The 27,771-nt window shown below is 47.7% G+C and overlaps 1 protein-coding gene across 9 annotated transcripts in view; it reads right to left on the bottom strand.

The window, feature by feature from the left end:
* RGS12 (regulator of G protein signaling 12) overlaps positions 1-27,771 on the bottom strand; it is a 98,623-nt gene that overhangs the window by 21,963 nt on the left and 48,889 nt on the right. For 6 of the 9 annotated variants that reach the window (XM_089911443.1, XM_089911447.1, XM_089911445.1 and 3 more), the window contains exons 4-5: positions 26,067-26,088; positions 23,144-23,238 (exon numbers count right to left, since the gene is read on the bottom strand). In XM_089911443.1, coding sequence (XP_089767569.1) covers positions 23,144-23,238; positions 26,067-26,088 — 117 coding nt within the window. The remainder of the gene's footprint in view (positions 1-23,143; positions 23,239-26,066; positions 26,089-27,771) is intronic. The other 3 variants (XM_089911448.1, XM_089911449.1, XM_089911451.1) reach the window with 1 other exon arrangement.

Below are 27,771 nucleotides of genomic sequence, written 5' to 3'. Positions count from 1 at the left end.
AGCTGAGGACCAGGGCACACGGAACCATCTGGAAATGCTCTGCTTAGACCCCGACACACAAAACTTCCCTGCGAGAACAGCTCTCGGTTTTGTGCGTATGTGACTGGAAACCCGCTCCTCAACGCGCGCTGACACACTCAGAGGCAGGCGCACACTCACACACGCTCACACACGCTCACAGGCAGGCACATGCTCACACACGCTCACACACGCACCCTGACACGCTCACAGGCAGGCACACGCTCACACTCTCCTCCTCTCTCTCCTTGGGGCTGGGGTCCTGGAAGACCCCACGTCTTCACGTGTGATTTGTGTCCAGTAACAGAGGCAACAAAGGACTAAACACCACAGACTCCCATCCCCCCAAATTAACCTCTCCTCCCAACACACTTCCCAGTACACGTTCTATTAGAACCAGACAAACTGAGTGTAAAGGTTCACGTGGAAAACCAAACACGAAATGCTGGAAAACTACACAAAACAAAAGCACGGAGGCAGGGCCAGCCCCACCCAATGTTACATACGTCGCACGCCGCATCCTGAACGATGCCGCTGCAGAATCAGACGCGCCACTGGGACAGGACACAGCCGGATCACTCAATACATGCTACAGGGTCAACTGTGACCAGCTGGAGAGTGACCAAGTTGGGGGTCTTGCAATACGCACTAGAATAAACGCCACATGGACCAAAGATTTAAACGTAAACAGTGAAGTCAGAGAAATACTAGAAGAAAGCATGGGACAGTTCTCTGAGATACCTGAGTGAGGGCATCCGGCAGCCTCCCGCCCAGAGCCGTCAGAGACAGACTTGAAGCCTCTGTGTGTGAGAGCAGACGGCTGGTGCCAGAGGCAGTGGGCGGGGTGGGGGGCAATGTGGGTGGAGGGATCAGCGGGTACAAACGTCCAGACATAAGAGAAACAGGTCCTGGGGACGGACGGCACGGCACGGCGAGTGTAAGCAACGACACTGCGTCGCGCGCATGAAAGGAGCTAAGAGAGGAGACCTTGGAAGTTCTCATCACAAGAAAGAATTCTGCATCTGTGCCCGGTGAGGGAAGTCAGCTAGACTCACTGTGGCAATCATTTCACAATATATACAAATTTTGAAACACTATGTTGTACATCTGAAACTAACAAAATGTTGTACGTCAACTACACCTCAAAAAAATAAAATCAAATCTCTGTAAAAAACACTGTGAGCTAAGGCAAAAGACAAATAAGAAACTATGGGAAATACATGTAACACGCTACACAGCTGAAGGACTAATTTTCTTTATATTTAAGAGCACCTACACATCAATAAAAAAAAAGATCAATAAACCAAAGGAAAGTGGAGGAAGAGTATGATCTGTCACTAAGTAGAGGCTTAAGATGCCCCAGCCCCGGGGACCCCCACACGGAGCCAAAGAGAATGTGAACCATGAACCAGCGTCCGGGGCAGCATCAGGGGCCGAGCAGAGAAGCTTCCCTGCTACGTTTCATGCTGATAAACAGGGTCATCCTCAAAAGATGAAACAGTCTATTTTAAAAACACTCGGTAAAGTATGAGCACCAAAACATTTTCCTCCAGCTTTTTCCCCTTAAGGCAATAATGGCTGAACTGAGAGTTGAGGGATGAACAGAACTTAACCGACCTCAGGAAAGCGGGAAAAGCCTTCCACAAGGGGACAAGCACGTGCAAAGGCCCTGTGGCAGAATAAACACGGCTCACAGCCCGTGTGGCTGTGAGAGCTGGCAGGCAAGGCCAGTGCGGCCGGGAGGTGGGCACCCAAGCTGTGTGAATTTCACCCTGGAGGACAGCGATAAACAAGGGAATGTCAAGATGGGAGAAAATATTTGCAAACAATGCAACCGACAAGGGCTTAATTTCCAAAATATATAAGCAGCTCATACAACTCAGCAACAGAAAAACAAACAACCCAATCAAAACACGGGCAGGGCTTCCCTGGTGGCGCAGTGGTTGAGAGTCCGCCTGCCGATGCAGGGGACACGGGTTCGTGCCCCAGTCTGGGAAGATCCCACATGCCGCGGAGCGGCTGGGCCTGTGAGCCATGGCCGCGGATCCTGCGCGTCCGGAGCCTGTGCTCCACAACGGGAGAGGCCACAGCAGTGAGAGGCCCGCGTACCGCAAAAAAACAAACAAACAAACAAACAAAAAACGGGCAGAAGACCTAAATAGACATTTCTCCAAAGAAGAAATACAGATGGCTAATAGGCACATGAAAAGATGCTCAACATCACTAATTATTAGAAAGATGCACTTCAAAACTACAATTAGGTACCATCTCACACTGGTCAGACTAGAAAGTCTACAAACAATAAATGCTAGAGAGGGTGTGGAGAAAAGGAAACCCTCCTACACGGTTGGTGGGAATGTAAGTTGGTGCAGCCACTGTGGAAAACAGTATGGAGGTTCCTCAAAAAACTAAAAATAGAATTACCATATGATCCAGCAATCCCACTCCTGGGCATATATCCAGACAAAACTATAATTCGAAAAGATGCATGCACCCCTATGTTCAGAGCAGCACTATTCACAATAGCCAGGACATGGAAACAACCTAAATGTCCATCGACAGATGAATGGATAAAGATGTGGTACATATATACACACTGGAATACTGCTCAGCCATAAGGAAGAGTGAAACCATGCCATTTGCGGTAACATCAACGGACCTAGAGACGATCATACTGAGTGAAGTAAGCCAGACGGAGAGACAAATACCATACGATATCACTTACATGTGGAATCTAAAGTATGACACAGATGAACTTATCTACAAAACAGAAACAGACTCACAGACACAAGAACAGACTTGTGGTTGCCAAAGGGGAGGGATGGAGTGGGAGTTTGGGATGAGCAGATGTAAGCTATTATATAGAGAATGGATAAACAACAAGGTTCTACTGTACAGCACAGGGAACTGTAGTCAATATTCTAGGATAAGCCATAACGGGAAAGAATATTTTAAAAAAAGAATGTATATATATATATATATATATATATATATATATGTATGTATAACTGAATTGCTTTGCTGTACAGCAGAAATTAACATGACATTGTAAGTCAACTATACTTTAATAAAAAATATTGAAAAAAAAGCCATCACATCTATGCTAAAAATAAAACATTCCGTTAATAATAATAATAAAAAAGAAGGGACTTTTTGTCCTTCTGGCTGCACGTGGAGAGCGGCCAGCAGAGGTCCGGCTGAGGCTGGGTGGTGAGGACAGGGTGGGGGGCAAACTGCAGACACAGCAGCTGAACCCATCAAGGGTGTTGCAGCTTTTACTTGTCAAACAAAAGGTGTGTGGATTCCAACACGCAACAGGCAGAGCGATGTAGACCAGTGCACACAGGACACGAGGGAGGCGGGGGGGGGTGTGGGCAGGCTTCCCAGGCGCCCACCCCTGCCCTGCCCAACGCTGCAAGTTTGTGGAGGGATTGAGTGAAGGAAAAATGAACGCTGACCGAATACACGTGTTAAGGGAAAGATGACCCATATACCAATTCATTTTTATAAGATTTAGCCAATATGAATTATTTTTGAAGACTCACAGATCAATAACTGACACTTTAAAAGTCTAATCGATAAAGAAACATTAAACATTACAATTAAAAACAGAAAGGACCCCCCTGGCCGCTCATTGTGGGCTGCGCGGCTCAGCCGGCCAGCGGCAGGCACACCCTGAGGCCTGCCTTTTCTGATGCCTTGGTGGGAGCAAGGCGGTTCCTGCCGTGGAGTCTTAGGGGCACTGGTGTCCTGCACAGAAAGATGCGCTGGGCCTGAGAAGGGGCGGGGGTGTTGGGGGGTGTGGAGGGCTGGGCTGGGCTCTGCCTGCAGACAGAGCCTCTCCTGGGAAGAGTCATTTCAGCTGGGGACGCAGGCCCGGGACCCCAGCTCTCATCTGACCCACGAAGTCAGAAAGTTATCGTGCGCTGGCTCCCCGGGCCTCCCCACAGGCTCCTTTTGTTTCTTCTGCCCGACACACCCACACTGTTGCTTCTGGGACCTGAATGCCTGCTCCCTGGGCCTCAACTCAGGCACCAGGAGCTTCGAGAGGGGACAGCAGTGACCCTGCAGGAGCAGCTCCAGGGCCAGACCACGCTGCCTGAGGCCGCGGCCCCGGCCGTTTCCCTCCACCTCGGCCAGATCTCTGGGAATGTGCACACCCCTCAGAGTGGGAAAACTAGAGACAATGCCTGGCTGCGTAAAGCACGTCAGTACACAGCTCTTGTCATCGTGAGATCTCCTGGTGAATCTCTAGGTGGCAGGTTCTTGCAGAAGAATGTGGAGAGCCATGTGGTGGGTGCAGAGCCCCTCGGGGATGACAAGATCCTAGCACTTCCGTGTGTCCATGACACCGGAGAGTCACCTGGGCCTTGACAGCCATTGTCAAGTTCTGAATTTCATAATTCACGCCACCTTTAAACTCACTCTGGAATTGCTCTCGACACAGAAAACAGTGCACATGTGTGGGAGGACTGCCCTTGAACACAAATGAAATTCCTTCGAACGCCAGGATTCCTACCCCAACTCCAAGGCCAGAACAGGTGATGGAAGAAACCCCACTGTGTCTAAGCCACTGCCTGAGTCTCTCTGGGGTGTCAGGTGCTTGGAAAACAACACACTCATCCTCCAGCCAAAGAAAAAGGCGTCCATGGAAGACACCCCACATCCCACCTTACAGCTTCACTTTAGAGAACGTTTCCTGGTTTCTGTTGTCGCAGTTGGTTTTCTTTTTTTCCTTTCAATTCACCAGTTTAAGTCAGAGAAATGCTTTCCTGGTGAGGAAGTTTTTGAAGTCTGTTTCAGACCTGCTGAAAACTAGGAAAGCCACCACCTTTACATTGGCTGGACAAACATGCAGGTTACCGTGTTGCAAATAACTTGAAGAATGCCTTACTATTAACATTTTATAGATAATTCTCTAACTCAAGGCTTTCACCCATCATTATCTCACCAGAATATCTCATCCAAACCATAACCTCCAGCACTTTAAATATTTAAATCACAACTCAAGGTCAGGTAATAGGGCTAACTGCCACCGGCCTCCAAGCGGACGGGCCCCCTCGGCACACATACCTGGAGACCGCGCAGTCTGCCTGCCCCCGCCAACCACGACAAGGCACAGACCAGAGGGACTTTACCTGGGCAGAGCCGATAAGAGCCACTGTGATGCCATTTAACCAAATACTTCCAACCATTCACCGCAAACCACCCCTCTGAATCCATACCAGGGTCAGCCAGCACAGCCCCCGGGGCCCCAGGCTCGGGCCACACACAGAGACATTGTTGCTTAGCTCACGCTCCCCAAAGAGGTAAATTAGTGCACTTTCTCCAGAGATCCCAGGCCACAGGCTGACAAAGGCGAGTCTCTCCCTTGGAGCTCACGGAGAAGGAGCCACCAGTATACTTAACACAAAGCATCACAGAAGACGCATCCATAATTTAGAGCAGACCTTTAGCCTGCTGCTGCCGACGGATGTGAATTATTTAGCAGGCAGAGCACAGCTCCAGAAGCTGTTCTCAGAGGCACAAATGCTGAGGCTGAAGCCCCGGGGGCCTCTGGGCATTTGTTTTCTGTTAAACTAGCAGTGGCAAAGGAAAAAAAAAAAACTTTTTATAATAGAACTCTTAATTTCCCTATTTAAAAAATTGTAATCCCATAAACATAAAACTTATCTTTTTAATGAGAAGGTGATCACCAAAATAGCATAGTATCAGGAATAAGTATTCACTAAGTAATAAGCAACTACCCCAAACTGAACCACTTTTAAACCGCAAGGAGCACTTTGAGGTCAAAGCAAAGCATGCACGTGGCTGTTCCATGAAAGCTTTGTTTATAAAAACTGGCGGGGGCTGGATCTGGCTCTCAGGCTGAGCCGGCGGCCATAGATCCTTGGATGGACACTGCTGCATAAACAGCTACAACTAGGTGACAGTTCTGTTCAAAAGGTGTTAAATCAATCTCAACATTTTCCAAGAAAACAATGCAGGAAAAGTGTTTAACGATGCAGCAGAGCCCCAGTGGGTCCCACTTTCCTATCAATGTCCTTTCTGACCTCACGTTTCTGAAGTGCAGCCATCTGCCAATGAGGCAGCAGAGCTCAGGGCGCACAGAGGCAGAGTCAGGCCGGGACGTGGGGTCCCAGTCCCTCTGCGTCGGGCCCCTCATCTGCCCAGGGACTCAGGCAGTGCTCAGAAAGGCAGAGCTACTAGCACAGCTGATAAACTGGGGAGACAGGACTTTGAACGAGGTCCGAAAACACCTCCACTGGACCTAAAGCTGCCCCTTTCTTAGAGCCACACGTGCCATCCTTTGGGGGCAGCTTTTAATTTTGATATAAATTAACCTTGCAGAAAATTACAAAAACAGTTAAAGGAACTCCCATACACCCTTTCCCAGATTCACTGGCCGTCTACATCTTGCTCTACCGGCCGTGTCATCCTCTCTCCTCTCCCCTTCACTCCCTTCCTCCCAGTCTCCTTCTCTAAACACACACGCCAGTAACTTTTCCCAAACTATTTGAGATTAAGGTGGAGACAGCATACCTCTTCACCCCTGAATACTTCAGTGTGAATTTCTGAAGTACGGGGACATTTTCTTTCACGACCACAGCACAGCCATCAAAACTGGAGAAAGTGACACAGTCCGAGTTCCAGTTTCACCAACGATGTCCTTTCTGGCTATTTCCCCGTCCAGGGTCCAATTCAGGATCGCTTAGTGGTTGTGTCTCTTTAAAAGCTCCCGGCCTGGGGCTTCCCTTAGTGGTGCGGTGGTTACGAATCCGCCTGCCAATGCAGGGGACGTGGGTTCGAGCCCTGTTCCGGGAAGATCCCACGTGCTGCGGAGCAACTAAGCCCGTGCGCCACAACTACTGAGCCCGCGAGCCACAACTACTGAAGCCCATGTGCCTAGAGCCCGTGCTCCGCAACAAGAGAAGCCACCGCAGTGAGAAGCTCGCGCACCGCAACAAAGAGCAGCCCCTGCTCACCGCAACTAGAGAAAGCCACGCTCAGCAACGAAGACCCAACGCAGCCATAAATAAATAGATAGATAAATAAAGTTATTTTAAAAAAAGAACTGATAATGCATACACTGCCAAAAACAAAACCACTAACTAGACTTTAATCTTTGTTTACAGTTCTTTTTGAGATAAAATCCACATACAGTGAAATATACAGTCTTAGGTTCAGGATTCCATGAGTTTTAGCATCACGTCATTTACTTTTTTTTTGCAGTACGCGGGCCTCTTACTGTTGTGGCCTCTCCCATTGCGGAGCACAGGCTCAGTGGCCATGGCTCACGGGCCCAGCCGCTCCGCGGCATGTGGGATCTTCCCGGACCGGGGCACGAACCCGTGTCCCCTGCATCAGCAGGCGGACTCTCAACCACTGCGCCACCAGGGAAGCCCACGTCATTTACTTTTTAAAGCCTGTACTTGCTCATCAAGTGAACTGGTCCACCTTTCGAACCAGGCCTTGAGAATATCTGCCATATGGCCATTTCAACGGTAAAATTCAGTTCTGGGGGAAAACCCAGGTGGAGACTCAGGCCCATGATGGTCATTCTGGCTCTGGGTGGCATAATGCAATAGACTGCATGGGCCTGGATATCTTTATGTCTTGGTTTTCTCATTAGGGGAGAAATTAACAATTGCAGGGCTTGGCACAAGAGTACAAGTTAAGATCTCTACAACACGCATCTAAATACTGAAAAAATATCAAAGAAGCTAACATGCTGTTAAGTAAGATATATTCCATTCTCCTCTCTTCAAACGCCCTGGAAGTCTAGGCTTGAACTTAGAATTCTGGAACTTGCCCGAGTTCTGCACTGAAAGGTGGATGCACAGGGAGGGCTGCCCGGCCCTCCCCCCACCCCCGCCCTACCCGGCTCAGCTGCACGTCCAAGTCTGCCACGTCCTGCCCACGCCGCACAGTAGGCTCCCTGAGAGTATTCACTTCATTCCCCAGCTGCAGCCCTGGCACGTTTTACAAATTTAAAGCAGCAGGCCTTTTTTTTTCTCAAAGCAATCGCATATGGAATCCCTGTGTGTGGGCTGGGCCACTGGGAAGGAAGAAGATACAGACAAGAACAGGTGGGACAGACCTCGGCCGCGCTCTGCTTGACCTGGTGCGGCCTTGGGCAGGCAGCCTAGCACCTCCTTCATGAAAGATCTGCCACTATTTACAGAGCCCTTCTGACGATGAGAATGAAATGTCTATGGAGGCTGACAGCACCTCCTCGGCACAGAGTCTACAAACTATTGATCCATCAGCCCATTTTACAAAGGAAGTTGCTGAAGTGTGAAGCCCTCCTATGACCAGCCTGAGATTAGCTGGTGAAGGTGCTGAGACAGCGTCCATGTGCTCCAAGGGACGCTCCCAGTGTCACCGTTCATGAGCTCCTGGCCAGATGTCACAGCCCTGGAGAGCAGGCAAACGCCTCCCAGGTCTACAGGGCAGCACTCAGTGTACAGTATCCTTCCATATACTTCCCAGGGCCACAGGAAATGTGGGCCCAAACACCAGAAACCTAAATGCTGAGTCTTTCCTGGAGACACTACCAGAGAGTCGATTTATAACTGTTCTGGCAGAGCAGAGCAGAACAAACTTTCCGTGTCTGAAATGACACAAGTCCTTCTGGAGACTGAAATGCCAAGCAGATGGGGGTGAGATGCTGGGAGAGCTCGCGAGGCCGTGTGAGTGGGCAGAACCGTAGCCAAAAAGGGTCAGCGTGGGAAGTAACGCGACATGCAAAGGGGACGTGTCACTTGTCACATGAGTGCTCAGGATTCAAGGCACAGTGCTAGCAACTGTGACCACACGTGGGCTGCCCACTAGCCGGCATCTGACCACAGGGGGCCTCCAGGACTCACCAGAAAGGGACGCGGGACGCTTTTCAAAGATTAGCCCTAATCAAATTCATTTATTATGCTGATTTGAATGAAAAAAATTCACATTATTCACTTACTAATTCCTTAGTGAATTAGTGTATTTCATCTCAGTGAATAAAATACATACACTCTGTGAAGACCTCGTTTTATTCTGGGGCCAAGAGCCGCACGTGAAGTGTGAACCCTCCAGCTGTGGCCTGACCCTGTCTGGAGGCCACTGCTCAGTGCAGAAGCCCAAGGACCCCAAATGGAGGCTCCACAAGGAAGACTCAAAACTGGTGCTCACCCCTGCCTGCAGACGAGGCACATGAGACTAAAGGCACAGCTGCAGGTGCCAGGCCTGCACTGAGACCATGTAGGTGGGGGGGCAGGCAACGGGCACCCTCCCCAACAGGACAGGGGGCTAGTGGGCTGACCATGAGAGAAGGAAAAGGATCAAGGGGATGAGATTATCAAGGACGCACGGGGCAGGCACCACCTTCATCAGGGATGGCACTGGGAGGTCACTCCTGTCAGTGGAAAAGAGGTAATACCGAGACACAAGAGAGACTTACTTTTATGTCAGGTGTAAACTGTACTTTCTGGCTATGGCATCCATAGCCTGGGATTCTGGAACAGTTATGATTTCACATAATTTTAATAATGAAGATAATATGTCAGGTGCAAAACTAAACGAATGTAATACCTGTGTCTTTTATGTGACTTCCAAATAAAGCAATCAAATTCAGAAAGTCATTTGTCCCAGACTGGGCTCCAAAATTCTGGTCACCAGGCTGGCTCCTGAGGGGTCCTCACCTCGCCCCCACCTCACCCCCACCTCACCCCCAAAGAAGGCAGGCAGCTCTCCTGCCCCTTCTCCTGCAGGAGGCGGTGCTGAGTGGTGGGGCTCCCAAAGCCCCACCCCTGGTCTGGATGTCTCCAGTGGGTGGCGCTCAAGGCAGAGGTGACCCAAATTGAGGTAGCATCGACAAACTAAGGGGTCTGCAATCTTCAAAAGCGGCGTGAATGCGAAAAACAAGTGAAGAAGGAGGAACTGTTCCATTGAAGGAGATAAAAGAACCATGACAACTAAAAGCCAAATGTAATTCTGAACTGGATCCTTTTACCATAAAGATGACATTTACTATGAATTGGTGAAATGAACAGAGTGTGAGGATAAGACGGTAGCAATGTATCGGTGTTAATTTCCTAATTTTGATGGCTGTATTTTGGTTATGCAGGAAAATGTATTCATTTGTAAGAAATTCACTCTAAAGTATTCAAGATGGTAAGGGTATCATATCAGCAACTTACTTTCAAATGGTACAGGAAAAGTTCTTTGTCCTACAGCTGCAATTTTTGAAAGTCTGATATAGTTTCAGACTGAAAACAAATTACATGGTGCAAAAAATAAATAAAAATAAAGGTGCGCCCTCTCTCCCCCCGCCTGCCCTGAGGATCTGCCGAGCCTGACTCTTCTATGGAATAATAGATCAGGGCTCCACTACACGGGGGAACCCAACATCCTCCATGTTCTCCTCCTCAAACTGGACGGGCCGTTAAGATGAGTAAGAGGTAAACGGGGCCACCCCCTCCTCCTCATTTCTCAACATACATCTGTTGAAGGTCTACTTTGTGGCAAGCTCTGTCCTGGGAGCCAGAGCCTCCAGCCCGGCTCTACCTGGCACAGCTGTGGTGGTTCACGGTGTGGGTTCTGGAGTCACACTGTCCTCCCCATTCTGTAATGCTGCAGTAACAACCGTGTACTAATGTCACAGGGATGCTGTGAGAACTCCACTCCTCACCAAGTCACCTCACCTTTCTATAAAGCCACAGTAGTAACTGTATACTGGCATCCTAAGAGTATTGTGACAAGTAGTACCAGGCACATAGTAGGCATTCAATAATACTGGTTGGATAAATAGATCACGTGTTCCAAATACAAGCTAATGAGATGGCTGAAAGGCTGAAAGGCATATAACTTCAAATTATAAACATCTTGCAGTTTTAATGCACAATTCATAAAATATTTTCTACTTAAAAATTTTAAACATAAAAAATAAAATCCCTTATTGATCATTACCTAAAATTCTAGTCCTATCTCCCCTCCCTAGAGGAAACCCACCTTATTAATTTGGTGTTGATCCAAATTTTTTGTTATGCTTTTACGAACATATATATGTTCGTATCAAAACAATGTATATTGTTTAGGAAAGCTACTACTTTTCATCTTCCTGAACTCCATTAGCTCTAAAAGTCAGGCCTGGCCATGTGACTGATATGCTGTGGGTTTTCTAGTTAGATGAGAATGTCATTTGTAAATAATGATTATTTCGTTTCTTCCTTTACAAGTTTTAAAATTTCTTTTTCTTGCCTTATAGTGTTGGCCAGAATCTCCAATATAATGTTAAATAGTTGCTAAGATATGAAACATCTTTGCCTTATTCCTGGGTCTAATGTTTAACTATTAAGTATAACTTTAAAAAAATGAAATGGGTAGAAGCAGACTCACAGGTATAGAAAACAAACTAGTGGTTACCAGTGAGGAGAGGGAAGGGGGGTGCAATATAGGGGTAGGGGATTAAGAGGTACAAACTACTGTGTATAAAATAAGCTACAGGATATAATGTACAACACAGGTAATATAGCCAATGTTTTATAACAACTATAAATGGCGTATGACCTTTAAAAACTGTGAACTACTATATTGCACCTGTAACTTATATAATATTGTACATCAACTATACTTCAATTTTTTTAAAAAAAAGGAATGGGGACTTAATCTTATTAGATACTCCTTTGCCTCCACTGTAATAATCATACAGTTTTACCCCTTTAATCTATTAATATAATACAATCTGCTTATGCGACCGTGATATTCCTTTATTGAGGTGTAAGCGCCATGAAGGCAGGGACTCTGCTTTGTTCACCAATGTATCCCCAGTGCCTGTAACAGTTTTTAGAAGAAAGTAGGAGTTCTAAAAATAACTGTCGAATGAATAAATGGTGACTTGAGTGGAAAATCCTCTAATGTTAAATTATCCTTGCACTCCTTGAATAAACCTCACTTCATAAGGATGCATTTAAAAAATGAAAACACTGCTGGACTCAATTTGCTAAAATTTTATTTAGGAAGTTTCCATATTTGTTCACTAAGTTAAATTGGCCAATAATTCAATTTTGTGCCATCCTTGTCCGGTTTTGGTATCAAGGTTATGCTGGCTTGATACGAGCAGGGTAGGGTAGCTTCCCATCTTCTATACCCTGTGTGGTAAACCACGTTAAGTCCAAAATATTTGCTGCCCCTGCTTGTGGGAGGGTTACCCGTGCCCCCCACCTCAGTGTCAGGCTTGGCCTTGTGATGTGAGAGAGCACAGCACGTAGTGCTTGGGAAGGAAGCACTGCCCGGCTCTGCCACAAGACTCACAGTGTCCCATAGAGGAACTGCTGCAACAGCGAAAACACGCAAAGTAAAACAAGGCCAAACTTCAGTGGGTGTATAATGTAAGTAAAAAAGAAATTTTGCTTTCTTAGAGCCACTGTGATTTTAGAGTTATTTGTTATTTGCAACATCATTTATCCCAAGCTGATCGATATACTCACCTATAAATTGGTTTGGGCATGTTGCCTTTTGCGGTGTAGATCTTTGACTTCCAAATCATTTTTGTTTATGTTGATTTATCTAACCAAAGTTTCCTTTTCTTCTTAGGCCAACCACATTTTCCTAAACGTTGTCCAATTGACCTGGTAATCAGATGCATTAGTATAAAGTTATTCGTAGAATTTTCTTATAACTTTAGTTCTCTGTTATCTTTAAAGTCATCTTTGTCTTCTTTCTTCTTCATTCTTAATGTTTTTTCCCTCTTTTTCTTGATCACACGTACTGAAGACTTATTTTTTTGTTTTACTAATCAGTTATATACCGCTTGTTTTGTTTTCCATTTTGTTAATTTCTACTTTATGTTTTTCCCTACCTTATTTTGAAAGCTTATTTGCTGTATTTCCCAACTTTTCTTTTCTATAATATACACATTTAATGCTACAAAATTTTCTCTGAAAACCACTTTGACTATATCCCACTGGTGTTAATATGTAGCACTATAATTACTGAACAGTTCTAAACTGTATTATAATTTCCATCTTAATTTTCTCCTTGACCCATGAATTATTTAGAAATATAGTTTTAAACTTTCAAATGTACAGTTTATTTTGTATTGTCTTTTTGTAATTGACTTCTATTTAATTACCCTGCAGACAGTAGATGTGATCTGTATGCTATAAATATATTTTTAATTTGTAGCAACTGCATTTCTGGAGTAGAATATTGTCAACATTGGTAAATACTTCATGTATCTTTGGGAAAAAAGTGTACTCTCTATTGGATGTAAAATTTTATATATATAAAATTTAAGTTGTCTGTTTCATAACTCAAACATTCTGTGATCTTACTCTATTTCTTATCACTTGATTTCTTAGTTTCTGAAAAGGTATATTATAGTCTTCCCCTAAGAATACCTGTCCACTTTTACTGTAGTTCATCTAACTTTGTTTGCAAGTGAGAGACTCTATTTTTGGTGCACACTGCCTGCTTTCCTCTTTTTTTATTGTTTTTTCACTTGAATTATTTTGTCTGGTGTTAATATTGCCATACCAATTTCCTTTTCCTTAGTATCTACCTAAGAAAATAATTAATTTCATTTAATTTTTTCAATCTTCCTGTGTCCTTTTGTTTCAAAATTGAATTTTAAACAATCTAAATGGAGAGTTTTCTCCTTTGATGTCCTTTCTCTTCCACTGCTCTTATAATCTTCTTCAGGGCCTGTCCTAGGCTCTTTTCTCTATGTAGTTCTTCTAGGCAATTTTATCCACTCCTAGTACCATTTATATTGGAAATGCAATTAAAACAGCAACAGTGATATTGACAATAATAATGGCAGCTATCATTTGCGTAGCTTTTCATTATGTGCCACGTACTGTTCTAAATGCATCACAGGTATCAGTTCCTGTCATTCTCACAGTAGCACTGTAAGATGGGTCCTGGTACCCATCTTACAGACAGAGAACTGAGGTGGCCAGCTGGTGGCAGAGTCAGGGTTTAACCCAGTCCATGCTCTGACTCGTTGTGTGTCTTGTCACCTCTCACGTCTCCCGCCGTCTTCCAGTTCCCACTTGTCTCATAGGTTTGAGACTTCTCTTTTCTGCATCATCTCTAATTACTCAAGCTTGCCAAGGCACTAAAGTCCACTGGTGGATTGATGACCCTTAAGCTCATGCTTTCCAGGCCCAACCGTCTCTGGCATCCACACTCAGTTACCCAACTGTCTACACCACATCTCCACCTGGAAATTGCGAACCATCTCAAAAGTCACAGGTCCAAAGCAGAGCTCTTGTTATTGCCCTGTTATCTGTATCTCCCGACCCTGCTCCTTCCCACCCCTGCCGACATGGTGACCGCCCCCCAGTGGGGGTCTCCTCACCCTGCGCTCTCCTCACAGACACAGAGTCGTCCTCTCTCAGGTCTCCACTACCCCGGATGCTCCTTCTCGGCTTTTTCCTGGCTCTTCCCATCTCCCCAAACTCACATGAGGGACAGCCTGGGCTCTCACCTCAGGGCTCGGCTCCGCTGGACTCGCGGGCCTCTGGCTGGACCAGGCCCTGCCGCCCGCCTCCATCTCTCCCACCACCAGCAGCAGCACATCCCGCGACAATCCACCGTCTCTCAGAGGCGAGCACGGCCTGTCCACCAGCCTCTCTCGGATGCTCGGGTCACCTTACACGCAAGTCCCTGCAAAGCCTTGTACGTTACAAGGCTTTCCCTCCCTTCTCTGAACAACAGCATCTGTTTGAGGGTGACACGTTGGCCTGAAGTAATCTCGATTAATGCTGGTCTTAGATACTGATAGAGGTCACTCATCTAAAAGAAACAGTTTTTTAAAAGGCAAACAAAGCCAGATTTAGTATTTATTCCTGGGGGAATGACCTGAAGATTTTTAAAGAGCAAGATCTACATAATGAAGATCACAAATGTACAGTCACAAAACAATGAAAAAACCCAACTGCCCTAATATCAATGGCTGTTAGTGGCCTGTGCTACGCTTCCAGTGACAGCATCGTACACAAATTCCAAAAGTGCTGTGTCTCCACAGCTCAGACGGGAAGAAGCAAAGGTGACTCTGGAAAACTGGCAGTGACTCACAGAGTAGCTCCAAAATGTATAAGAAAATGCAAAAGGCCTGGAATAAGCAAAACCATCCTGAGGCTACACAACCAGATCTCTGAACGCACGACAGAACGACAGTAATGACGACACAAGGTGCTGATCCAATGACAGAGAGACCAATGGAACAGAAGCTGGAAGCCAGAAACAGACCCACAAATATACGATTACCTGATAAAGGTGCTGCTTCCTTTCAGTGGGCAGAGGATCGCCTTTTCAATAAATGGAGCTGGATCAACTGGGTCCCAGACGGGAAGAATGAATCTTGTCCCCTAACTCACATCCTACACAAGTATCAGCTGCGGGTCATCAGAGCTTCCAATGCAGAAGATAAGACAATGATGGCTCTACCTTCATGAACTTGGGAAGGGCAACGCCTGCTCTAAAAGGATATAAAAAGCATCACAGAAAGGGAAAATGATAAATTGGATGATACAAAGATTAAAAACTCTTGGTCATCAAAAGAGACCACGAAGAGGGCTTCCCTGGTGGCGCGGTGGTTAAGAATCCACCTGCCAATGCAGGGGACATGGGTTCGAACCCTGGTCCAGGAAGATCCCACATGCCGCGGAGCAACTAAGCCCGTGCGCCACAACTACTGAGCCTGCGCTCTAGAGCTCGCGAGCCAAAACTACTGAGCCCACGTGCCACAACTACTGAAGCCCGCGCTCCTAGAGCCCGTGCTCCGCAACAAGAGAAGCCACCACCATGAGAAGCCTGAGCACCTCAATGAAGAGTAGCCCCTGCTCGCCGCAACTAGAGAAAGCCTGCACACAGCAACGAAGACAGTTGCAGCCTAAATTAAAAAAAAAAAAAAGAGAGACCACGAAGAGAATGAACAGGTAAGCTGTGGGGGAGCTCACCTGAATACATAAATCCAATGTAAGAATCATTTCCAGGATCTATTTTTCAAATTTCCTACATACCAATAAGGAAAAGTAGATGATCTAGCAGGAAAATGGGCAGAAGTCTTGCATGAGCACTGAGTCGAAGAGACAGAGATTAGAATGAGGCCAGGCCAGGCTGGAATTTGCAGGTGCCAGGAGGAAAGCTAGTGAAGAAAGAGCTCCAGAAATCTCAAAAGAGACCCCTGGAGTCTGTTGCTGAATTCTAAGGTGTGTGCACACGGGGCGAAACCCATGAGGCCAGGCAAAGAAGAGCTGGGAGCTGCAGGATGAACGTTCCCAGAACTCACACAGGGTTGTGAGATTTCTGAGTCCCCACTAGCTCTGCTTGAATGCCTGGCCTTCAAAGGAGACCCCACACGTGTCAGGCTGCAGTAGTGGGCTAAGCTAGCTTACAGTGGAAGCTACTTAGAAAAAAACGCGGAAAAACAAGCCTCAAAGGGGCCAAGCCAAGCCCCAAGTAGCTTAACTGCCAATTAAAACAAAGCCCTATACTCTTCAAGGGAAGACAACAAAATCCTGCAGCCAGTCGAAAATCACTAGACATGAGAAGATGCAGAAATGTGACCCACGACCAGGAGAAAAATTAGGCAGTAGAACAGACCCAGGAGTGACAGCGAGGATACGTGAGCAGTGAGAGACTTGAAGACGCTTAAAGATGTTGTAAACACGCTCTAGAGTTTAAAGGAAAGCGTGAATATGTCAGGAGAGAAGTGAAGGGTTCTAAAAGATCTGAAAGGAACTTCTAGAGGTGAAAAATAAACCTCTGAAATGAATAGTCCACAGGATGGAATTAACAGCATATTAAACACTGTAGAAGAATAGATCGGTGAACTTAAACACAGAACAAAAGAAACTATGAAGCGTATGGAGAAAAAAAGAAAAAAAAAGACTGAAAATGAACAAGTCTCAGTGGCCTGTAGGAAAAACCCAAGTCCCCAGAGTGGGAGAGGGGTAAACAGTATCTGACACTCAACACGCCCCAAATGGCAGATACACAACAAAACCAACCCAAGACTCATCATAATTAAGTTGCTGAAAACCAGCGAGAGAGAAAATCTTACAAGCTGAGAAGGCAGGCCCAAAGGCATCTACTTTCTCTCCTCAGTTTTCTTAATCTGCATAAAAGCTGCTTAGGTAGAGCTCTTGCAAAAAGCCACTGAGCCCTCCCCAACCTCAAGGTTGACTTCTAGACCTTTCCCCTAAATTATTTTGGCCAATCAGATTTTCAACCCAATCTGTGTAATACTTTCTCTGAGCAGCTTTATACCTATTCTCCTGAGAGTGAATCTAATAAAATGTTCAAGCCATTTGGCAAGTCCTTAGGTAAAAAGCTTCAAGCATTTAAAACGATATTAATTATTTTAGTAAACTCTTCATTGAAGTGTAATACATACCAAAAAAGGGCACAAATCATGAGTGAACACTCGTGTGAGAGGCAGAACACGGGCTCTGGCGGGAGCTGCCTCAGGGTGACTGCTCCCCTGACGGGACACACGGCTTACTAGACCAGTCCTTACACTGCTCTGCATGCTACGGTTTCCTAAGAGACGCTTTCCCCCCAAGAATCAAACTAATCAATCCCCTTGGAGTGGAAGGCTTCCAGGTGGGGCCTCTGGGGGGAGGATGAGGAACGCACACAGGAGGGGGTCACAAAGGGGACCCCCCCCCTCCACAGTGACTGCAGTGCTTTGGAGGAAAGGCCTCAGGCAAATACGCCCCAATGTTAGCCGGCGTGGCTTCTAGGAGGAAGGTACATGGTCACTGGTTTATTACTTTTGAACTTCTGTTTGCTTGAAAAAAATTTCACAGTATAAATAATTACTAATAAAAACTCTCTCCAAATATCTTGTAGAACTGGAAAGAAATCAGCACTCTGCAAAGAATCTTGGCAGAAATCAAGTCTCTATCCTTCCAAAAACTAAACTCCAAGTCTGACTAGTGTTTACAAAATACTTAGTACTTCGTACCCTATAAATACACTATGCAACTCTGGGTATAATTTTTAGGTTCAAAGCAAACCATAAGGTATGTTACAATATATTAAACCGAAATAAAGACTTCTGGTTAAAACAACCCTCTCACACAGCAAATAACAAATTAACATTCCATCTCTACTAGTTAGCAAACATTTTTGAAAATGTGCAATTAGGCTGCACTGTTCTTCTGATGAGGAAGATACGGCTTCACCAGAATTCTGTACAAATACCCATGACACCACTCTGAAACCTTTACATTTCTCCTTCTCTTTCATAATTTTACAGGATGCAAATTCATTGCCAAAAATACTAGAGATTATAGTACCTCATATTTCATTTTTAAAGATTTTTTTTTGATGTGGACCAATTTTAAAGTCTTTACTGAATTTGTTACAATATTGCTTCTGTTTTATGTTTTGGATTTTTGGCCGCGAGGCATGTGGGATCTTAGCTCCGCGACCAGGGATCGAACCCACACCCCCTGCACTGGAAGGCGAAGTCTTAGCCACTGGACCACCAGGAAGACCCAATACCTAGTATTTTAAAGAAGGGTGCAGTTTAACTCCCTCAATTAACAGGCACGTAACCCTCACCACCAGGCAGCTGCTGTAAGAGCCCCGGAAGCGGCCTGACGCGCAGGGCCCGCTCCTGCACCGCAGGGCCCACTCCTGCACCGCGACCCCACCAGGCAGGCAGAGAAGGTGCCATCAGGCCTCGAGAAAAGACAAGACACAGAGAGAGAGAGGACGGCGGCCTGTGAGCTTCCCTCCATGGCCGCGGAGCGCACGGTGTGAGCGGATTGGGGGCGGGCGGCTAGCCAAGAGCTGCCCGGGGGGAGTCAGCTCTTTCCAGAGAATGACCAAAGCAACAGGAGTTTTTCTGTGCCTTGATGTATTCTCTCACACACGACGGTGTTAAAGGAGAGACCCTCTAAACCCCAAACACCTGAAGCAGTAAGAGTCACTTCTGGAAACCAAAGTTTACTGTGAACTTTAGTAAAGCGTGAGGGAAACAGAGCTGAGAGGCAGGCCGGGATGGAGGGCTGAGGGTTGGACTTAGGCGAGAGGCGGGAGGGGTCCCAAGGCTGGAGGTGGGGAATGAGGACCCTCGGCTGGAGATGACCCAGATTGTGCTCACCATGGCTCCCCGGGTGTCCAGCAGGGTCACGGAGCGGGCAGAACCGGGAGATGTGGGCCCGCAGCCATGCCCACTGAGCTACGCTCAGACCTGGCCAGGTGTGTACAAACTTTTGGGAAAAGAGCCCTGGTGGGCCCTGCGAAGCGATCTGCTGGGCCTGAGACCACTCACCACCCAGCACCTGGAGGAACGGGTGGAGAGGACTGGAGGCTCTAGTCTGTGACGACCTACTTTGCTCTTTCGTTTCCTACTGAAAGTTATTTCAAAACAAGACAAAACAAACCGGCACATGGCAGCTGCCCAGGTAAGTGTGGGCAAAGTGAAGACGAGCCACCGACTCTCCTCTCCCCACGTCCAGCACAGGCGGGGGCGGGACAGGGGGATTAAAAATCAGCCACAAACTTAGCAAACGCAACCAAAAAAGACGGTACAGTCTGATGCCATAAGCTTCAAACAAGAAAAAGAGGAAGAAAAGAAGCCAAGAAAAGAGAAAAAATGAAAACGTTTTGACAGGTTCTGAGTCTAACCCATCCCTGAGTCCCCAGCAGGTGTCCTGGGGAAGGAAGGTGCACCGACAAAACAGGGAAAGTCAAGGATTACACCCTTGTGGGTAGAGCCCAACGAGTGCTGAGGGTGTCAGCTCAGGCAGGAAGGACACGGGAGCTCAGCACTGTGGTCTCTCTGGGCTCAAGAATGTCAGTGCCAGAAAGCACAGTGATAAGGGCCATGGGGACTGCTGACATCCACAGATGGGAGGATGACGTGATAGATGGGTAAATGGGTGGGTGGGTGGATGGACAGATGGACGGATGGATGGGTGGGTGGGTGGGTGGATGGATGGGTAGGTAGATGGATGTGTAGATGAGTGGGCGGACAGAGGAAAGAAGGTATAGAATGTGAAAAAAGCAAACACAAAGTCTGGTCTGGAAGAAAACGCAGCCTAAAAAGCTTTAGAAATTCTTCATGTTCTATGAGAGAAAGGGGAGAAAGCACAGTTGATGAAACAGATTGAGGACAAAATCAATACTATTACAAAATGAATAAAAAGTAAAAGAAGAGGCAAGATATGTCTGAAAAATCAAATTAATAACATAGAAAAAAACCTTTTCCAACTAAATTGCCTTTGAGTATAACTGACTGACTTTCTCAAAGAAGGAGAAGAAACCTCCCTGGTGAGTGAGAGCAAAGAGGCCGAGGGTCTAACCTGCTTAACGGTGGCCACATGGTCAGAACTCCTTCCGAAGATTTGCAAACCTATCTGATAAAGGATTAATAAACATAATATACAAGGAGCTCATACAACTCAGTAACAAAATCCCAAATAAGCAGGTTAAAAAACGGGCAAAAGACCTGAGGTGAATATATACTTAGACACAGAAGACATACAAATGGCCAACAGGTACATGAAAAGATGCTCAACATCACTGATCTCAAGGAAATGCAAACCAAAGCCACAATGAGATGTCACCTCACACCCATTAGTCGACAGCCTTGTCTATTATCAGAGACAAGAGGTGAGTGCTGCAGAGGGTATGGAGAAAAGGAAACCCTCCTACACTGTGGGTAGGAATGTATATTGCTGTAGCTGCTGTGGAAAACAGTATGGAGGGTCCTCAAAAGAATTAAAACTAGAACTACCATAGGATCCAGAAACTCCATTCCTGGTTATTCATCCAGAGGAAACAGGGTCTCAAAAGATATATGCATCGCCATGTTCACTGCAGTGTTATTCACAATAGACAAGATATGGAAACCAGTTAAGTGCCCATGGGGGAACGGATAAGGAAATTATGGTGTGTGTATATATATACATATATATATATATATATATATTACATATAATGGAATATTATTGTCTTAAAAAAAAAGAAGGAAATCCTGCCTTTGCAGCACCATAGATGAATCTGGAGGACATGCTAAATGAAATAAGCCAGACACAGAAAGACAAAAACTGTATGATCTCACTTCTATGTGGGATCTAAAATAGTCCAATTCATAGAAGCAGGGAGTAGAACGGTGGTTGCCAGGGACTGGGGGGAGGGGGACACGGGGAGACATGGGTCAAGGCATGAAAAGTGTCAGCTGTGGGATGAGTAAGTACAGCGCAGTGACTATAATCGCAGTGTTTTGTGCACTTGACATTTGAGAAGAGAGTCGATCTCAGTGTTCTCACGACACACACAAAAGGTGCCTATGTGAAGTGACAGATGTGTTAACTAGCTTGATTGTGGTCATCATGCCACAGTGTACAGTGTGTATGCACATGAAAATATCACACCATACACCTTAAACACATACAATTGTTTTATCAATTATACCTCCATAAAGCTGGAAAAAGTAAAATAATTTTTAAAAGGGAAAAAGAAAGCCTCGCGTAGGAAGCGGTTACTGATATCAGAAGTGAGTCCGAACAACACGCACGGGTGGGTACCGAGCACGACCTAGGGCGCTGACCTCGCCTATAACCAGTTTCTCTTTGGCTGCATCCCACAGCCCAGGCTTACGACGTAGTCCTGGTCACTAAAGGACCATTGGCTCGACACCACATACTCAGCTGCTCTCCACGTTGACTGTAACTACTGATGATCCTAACCTGCCAGCACATCTCTCAGCTACCAGTTACAAAGGAACTAGCCAGCAAGCGCAGAGCCTCCACCAGACCCCCGTCCCCCTCTCCCAGTACTGAGTCCCGGGACTGAGCCGGCTCAGGCAAGGCCCAGAGTTTATGGAGCCAACGTCAGTGCCCCAGGCTGGTGACACCCAGGCTCGGTGGCCAGGGCTCCTCAGCTGCCAGGTGACAAGGAGCCCCACCGCTCGGCCTTCCCTGTCACTTCCTAACCTGCCAGCCCCCTTCCTCATGTCCTATCGCTTGGCTGAAGTTGTACTTCGTTGGAAAGGGGCAGACGGAGAAAAGCAGGGCAGACAGTAGATATAAAATCAAAGGCCGTCTCCATTCAGAAAACAAACAACAATTAAAGAATGCACGTCTTTCATCTCAGATATTATTTCTGATTTCAAAAGGTCCCGGTTTTTATGTTAGAACAATAATCAGAAATATTACAAAGTACTGCTTATTAATTTATGGCAACAGAGTTTAAAATCTACTTCAAAACGATTTGTCAGACGAAAGAAACCGCACACGTGTCCCCGTGGACACTTGGGCCTCGGATGCAGAAGCATCCTACAGCCCTGGCCACACCCCACGAGTCCAGCAGACAGTTCTGCTGCCATGTTTCACAGAATGGGATTCTACTAAGCTTGCTTGCTTGTTTTTTGAGAGGGTTTCACGAAGAAGGAAAAACTGAAAGCCACCGCCCTAACGGCCTAACGCAGGTCTTAGCCCCGAGGCCCTGGCTGCTGTCTGCCATACTGTAAATGCCCGAATTCAATATTCACTTGACAAACACCTCCGTGCCATCGCTGTGCTGAAGCCACCGCGCGAAGGTCACAGTGGGTGGAGGGAGCAGACAAGCCAGTGACACCGATAAATAATTAAAATGATGGTACCTCGTCAGCAGTGTCAGAAGGAGATGAAGCCTAGGCTGACGCTCAAGTGAAGGCCGCGGTGGTCAGCGCAGGGCTCCGGGGGGCGCTGCCCCAGGCCGGGGAGACCACGCTGGCAGTGGACAGTGCTGTGGGAGCCCACCGAGACCCCATGCGTCTGAGGGGCCGCGGGAGACTAGGGGAGGAAGCCTGCCAGCCCGGGGGGCGGAGCGAACCGCGAGGGGCGGAGTTTAGACGGAGGAAGTGGGAGGGGCCGGGATGCAGGGGGCGGAGACGGAGGAAGGTCACGGGGAGACCCTGGGGCCACAGCATGCTTGCAAAGAGCGAGCGAGGTTGGAAAGGCTAGGTTGGTATGTGTATGAAGCAGCTAGAGAGGACGTGCCCCAGGCCCCAGACCCCAGACCCCAGACCCCAGACCCCAGGAGCCAGAGCCACGTCCCCCATGGTCACAGCCCGACACGTGCCTGCAGGTGCAGGCGTTTACTCGAAAGCTCCCTAATGCCCCAACTTCCCAACCTCAAAGGGCGGGTCCAGTATCGGCAGAGACAGCCTGGCCCTTCCAGGGTGTGGGAGCTGGGTGGGAGGGGAAGTCCTGGCGAAGCTGCTTGGTACTACAAAGTAAAAAAGAAAGAAAATAAGAGAGTAAACTTTAATTACAATAAAGCTGCCTTGTGCCAAACCCCCGGTTCAGGGACCAGAAGGCTCTCTCCCCTCTGCTCGGGAAGGCCTTACAATGCCACCAAGCTATGGCCACCAGCTCCCCAGGGTTCCGTTCCCACACTGGGGGATCCGGTGTGAATAAGCGTTTGGACAATTTGCCACAAGGCAGGTCATTGCATTTTTAAGCCTCTCTCACGTGCTAGGATGTTCTTCCTTTTCTTGAGGTAGAATCTGCCTCCCTGGACTCACTCCTGGTCCTGGTTTGCCCTCCACAGAGACTGACCTCTAATCCTTCCTTCACAGAGTGGTCTCTGGCTTTGGGCCACTCTCCTGAGAAATCGAAAAGACACACTTCTGGTTGACAAAGATTGCGAAAGTAGCATTGTCCAACTTCCTTAAAATAAAGCCACAAAACTAACTATATGGTGAGAACACACATAATAAAAGTATAAAGTGTGAAATGAGTCCAACAGTTAAATGAGTCCAAATGATCTCACCGACAAGGTTAACTGAACACAAAATATTTCTGAATGGTGATCTATTAGTCACTCAAACTAGGCCGACGACTAGGTGGAGGCTGCGCAGCTTGTGAAAAGGCTGCTCCCCAAAGCCGGTCCTGAGTCACTGCAGGACTCGTTTCCCATAGAAACAGTTTGTTCCTGGAGCTCCCAGGCCCCCAGGAGCCGGAATCTCCTGCTCAGCACAAACATGAAACATCTCTGTGGACACACGTTCTGAGTTTGTGCCTGGATCCTCTCAGCAGCCCCGACCGCAGATGGGGTAAGGTGACCCCAGGAAGCATGTGTCAGGAACTGGAGGGTCCAGGGCTGAGATGCGGAGCAGGGCACCGTGAGCCTGGATCTGCAGTGAGGCAGACCTCAGAGCCTGGGCCCCAGCCTCTTAACTTGGTGTCTATGTGACCCTCTTTCTGCCTGCGTGCTTTTACCTGTAAAGATGGCTGAATATAATACATACCTCCTGGAACTAACGTGCAAAATAAATGAGATCACTTTTTCTTCTTATTTGTAATCAGAAAAGAAATTGAAGATGGAAAATAATAAAAGCATGGAAAAACTCAATAGGACACATACAACTGTCTGGTGCAGTCCCTGAAATTGAAGGCGTGCTCAAGAAATAGCGACCTTGCCCCCTCCCTGCTCTGCCGCAGAGGGACTCATGAGGGAGGGGCCCATCCTGAGTGGCCCGGGGCCTGAGGCAGGAAGAGAAGTAGGGACTTGGGGGTGGGGAGCCCCAGCAGGGCAGGGGAACCACTGCCACCAGCCAGGACACCACTTCCTCAGAAAGGACACAGGGCTGTGAGTCTGGGGCTTCCCACACTTGGGAAGTTTAACTTTCCAAAAATTGTAAAATGAAGCATATAATAAAACTCCCCGGGGTTCCTGCATCTACCGCTGACAGAAGAAAACTTTAGAGATGATTAAAGCTTAATAATTATGATTAAATTGGACATTTTAAATAAACTTCTCAAATGTATAAATGTCCTGCAGAAATGAATGCCTTCTAGCAGAAAAGATAAATGAGCGCACAGGAGAAAGGTGAACATGAACAGAGCACTGTGAAAACCACTCACTTTATCCTGGAGTTGGTCACAGGTCCTATTTCCTTTCATTAGGGAAGCTTTTCCCACTCCTAGCTTAAGGTGATTAAATGACATGATTATTGTTGTACATAAGACAGGTAACATAATTCCTTTTATTAAAAAAATAAATCCCCAGACACAAACTTTAGGATCTGTCTGGCCTCAGCTTTAGGTATCTGCGCACATTTCTTGTACTTCCCACGGCTGGACTGACCCCAGCCGGCGAACGGTGACTGGCGTCACCTTCCAGGCCGAGCCCCGCCACATATCTGCCACCCTGTCTAAGGCTCATGACTGAAGTCTGTAGTTGTTGGACAACAGAAACCCTTGGTTTCTCTTTAGCTTACAATAAAGAGGGTAACGTTGAACCCCGTGACTCCCCAGCTCTGGCAGTACTTGGGACCCACAGCCAGCAAATAAATGAAAATAAAGTGCTGATACATTTTGACAAATTATAAAATTCAACTCTCAATAGACAGAACAGAGTAATTAAAAACAAGTAAAAAAAACCAAAACTGTGAGCATAGGACTTTTATGAGTATTATAAGAAATAAGGAACATTTGGAAGAAACTCTCCAAATCATTTTGGAGGGTTTTTAAAACTCACGGAACTAAAATGCTAAGGGTTACATCGAGAAGTATCTCAAGTGAAGTAGGACATCTCTGGCCATCTGCTTTTCGGGGAAGTCCCATTAAAAGAATCCCCTGAACAAAATCATTTAAAGGCAGAAAGTAAGCTTCCTCTTCATCCCACACCTCTCCAATTATCTACTAAACTTTTCCTAAGAAAGGGAAGTTTAGCAACTGAGCGTCTCACCCGAATTTGCAGAATTGCTCAAATTCAGCGAGAGCTCTACAATCTCCACTTGCTGGTTTACAAGCTAGTTCTACAAGGCAGGCAGCAGGTCTTTACTTGCTGGCACAGGAATGCGAGGGGACGGGCGAGGGTGCTGTCACACCCAGCACGTCCCTGCAATAAACTGCTTCCAAACCCCAGGTGGCAGCCACTGGGAGGAATGGAGCGCTGCCCCCAAACTCGCCCCGACTAAACCCTCCCCCCACCCAGGGATGCAGAAGGGCCAAGAAAACATCGTTACGAGTGAGCCAACAGCAAATACACTCCACATTTGAAAACTTCGTTAAAAATAATAAAAATATACATCAGAAATTGTGACTTACCACCATCAGACACAGTTGCAGACTGAAAGAAAAGAGAGAGAGACATGAGTTAATTGGGCCTCATGACAGGTCAGGAGATGATAGCACGACCACGTGAGGAGCAAAAGCAGACTCTGGCCGTCCCCGTTCTGGGAGCGGGTGTCCAGGAGACCAGCCGCCTCACTGGGGCGCGTCCCTGCGCTTCCTGGGCGAGCCGGGGAGCAGGCCGGGCGGAAGCAGCCCATCTCCACTTGGGGACAAATCCCAACACGTTTGACATCGCCGTCTTAGTAACAACCTCAGTGAGAACAGCGTTACAAACTTCAGTCTGATCAGCCCGGGCTGGAGTCCGTGAGGCGCACCCAGGTCCAGGAGGCAGGCACCCTGCCCACTGTCCGTCCAGGGCCAGGCGCTGCCCTGGGCACACCACAGCCCTGCTTGGCGCTCTCACGCCGAGGCCCGGCCCGCGCAGGGGTGAAACGGCCCCGGTGGTAGCAGAGTGGGGGCTCGCCCACAGCCAACCCCGACCACCAGGCCCAGCCACCCTGAGCAGACAGATGGGGACAGGCCAGGACTGGAGGGAGGAGGCCGTCAAGGGAGGTCCTGGAACGACAGGCGGGCTGGGCTCCCAAAGAGCTCTGAGCAATCCTCCGATGGGGACAGCTGAGCAAGGCCCCCTGGGGACCCACCTGCGGGTCAACAGTTCTGAGGTTGCAACCTAGGGAAGGTCACCTGGGACATGGAGGGAGAGGGCTCCAGAGAAGGAGTCGGGAAAGGGAAAAGCTGGGCGGAGGCAGGAGAGGGTGTCGGTGGCACAGACACCAGGGAGCCTTCATCGCGGGAAGGGGAGTGGGTTCAGTGCAGGGCAACCTGCTGCCTTGTTGACATGTCCTGGTCACAGCACAGGCACAGCTCCGAGAGCAGCGGGCAGGCAGGGCCCCAAGGCAGGGACAGGGGCCAGCGGGCCGTTGGTGCGGTGCCGGGCACCGGAGCGGGCGTGCTGCCCTCTGCGTCTTTGCCCAGTGCTGGGCTGGGCGCAAGGAAACCTCCAAGCCACGCCCTAAGGATAAACCCACTGCAGAGCCCCCAGGCCTTGCACGCCTTCCTCTCTGCAGAGGGAAGGGAGACTGGAGTGCATGGCGTCGGGGGTGAACGGGGAGCCCCTTCCCAAGTTCTGGGCACCCCCAACAAGCAGAGGTCATGTTTTAAGACCCCTAAGGCCAAAGCCAAACAAGTGAGGACAGAGATGCCCCAGATTAGCTGCTTCCGGTGGAAGCCCCATCCCCCCGGGGGACAGAAAGCATGTATTTGTGGCCGAATTTTGAAAAGAGCCACCACGTCAACTGCATCCCCTACTCACTGTTTGGCCCTCCCGTCGCCAGCGCCAGGGCCCCCCAGACCTTGCCTCCTCGACTTCACGGAAGACAAGGGACCCTCTTGGTCGCAGCCCCTCACCTTGTGGGACTTACACCTACCCTCCTGCCCCCAAGGGTCTGTCCTCTGACAGCGAGAAGAAGAGGCTTCCTGACGGTTTTAGGATGGGGCTCGTCAGCGTTTCATACCATCATGAGCCCTCGGTCAGAAATACTCTGGAACTATAACCTGGTACCTTATCCGTATATTTTTCAATAGTAAACACACAGGCTATTGTGGGTCCAGCTTTGAAACCTTCATCTTGCCAGACAGGCAGGCAGTGAGCAGGCCCCAGCGAACCACCAGCCCTCAC

This window comes from Delphinapterus leucas, chromosome 5 (genome assembly GCF_059928025.1).
Source record: "Delphinapterus leucas isolate spDelLeu-1000000601 "Yukka" chromosome 5, BTC_Dleu_Yukka2, whole genome shotgun sequence".
NCBI lineage: Eukaryota > Metazoa > Chordata > Mammalia > Artiodactyla > Monodontidae > Delphinapterus > Delphinapterus leucas.
Note: the sequence above shows the minus strand (reverse complement) of the source record. Positions and strands in the feature narration are given on the sequence as shown.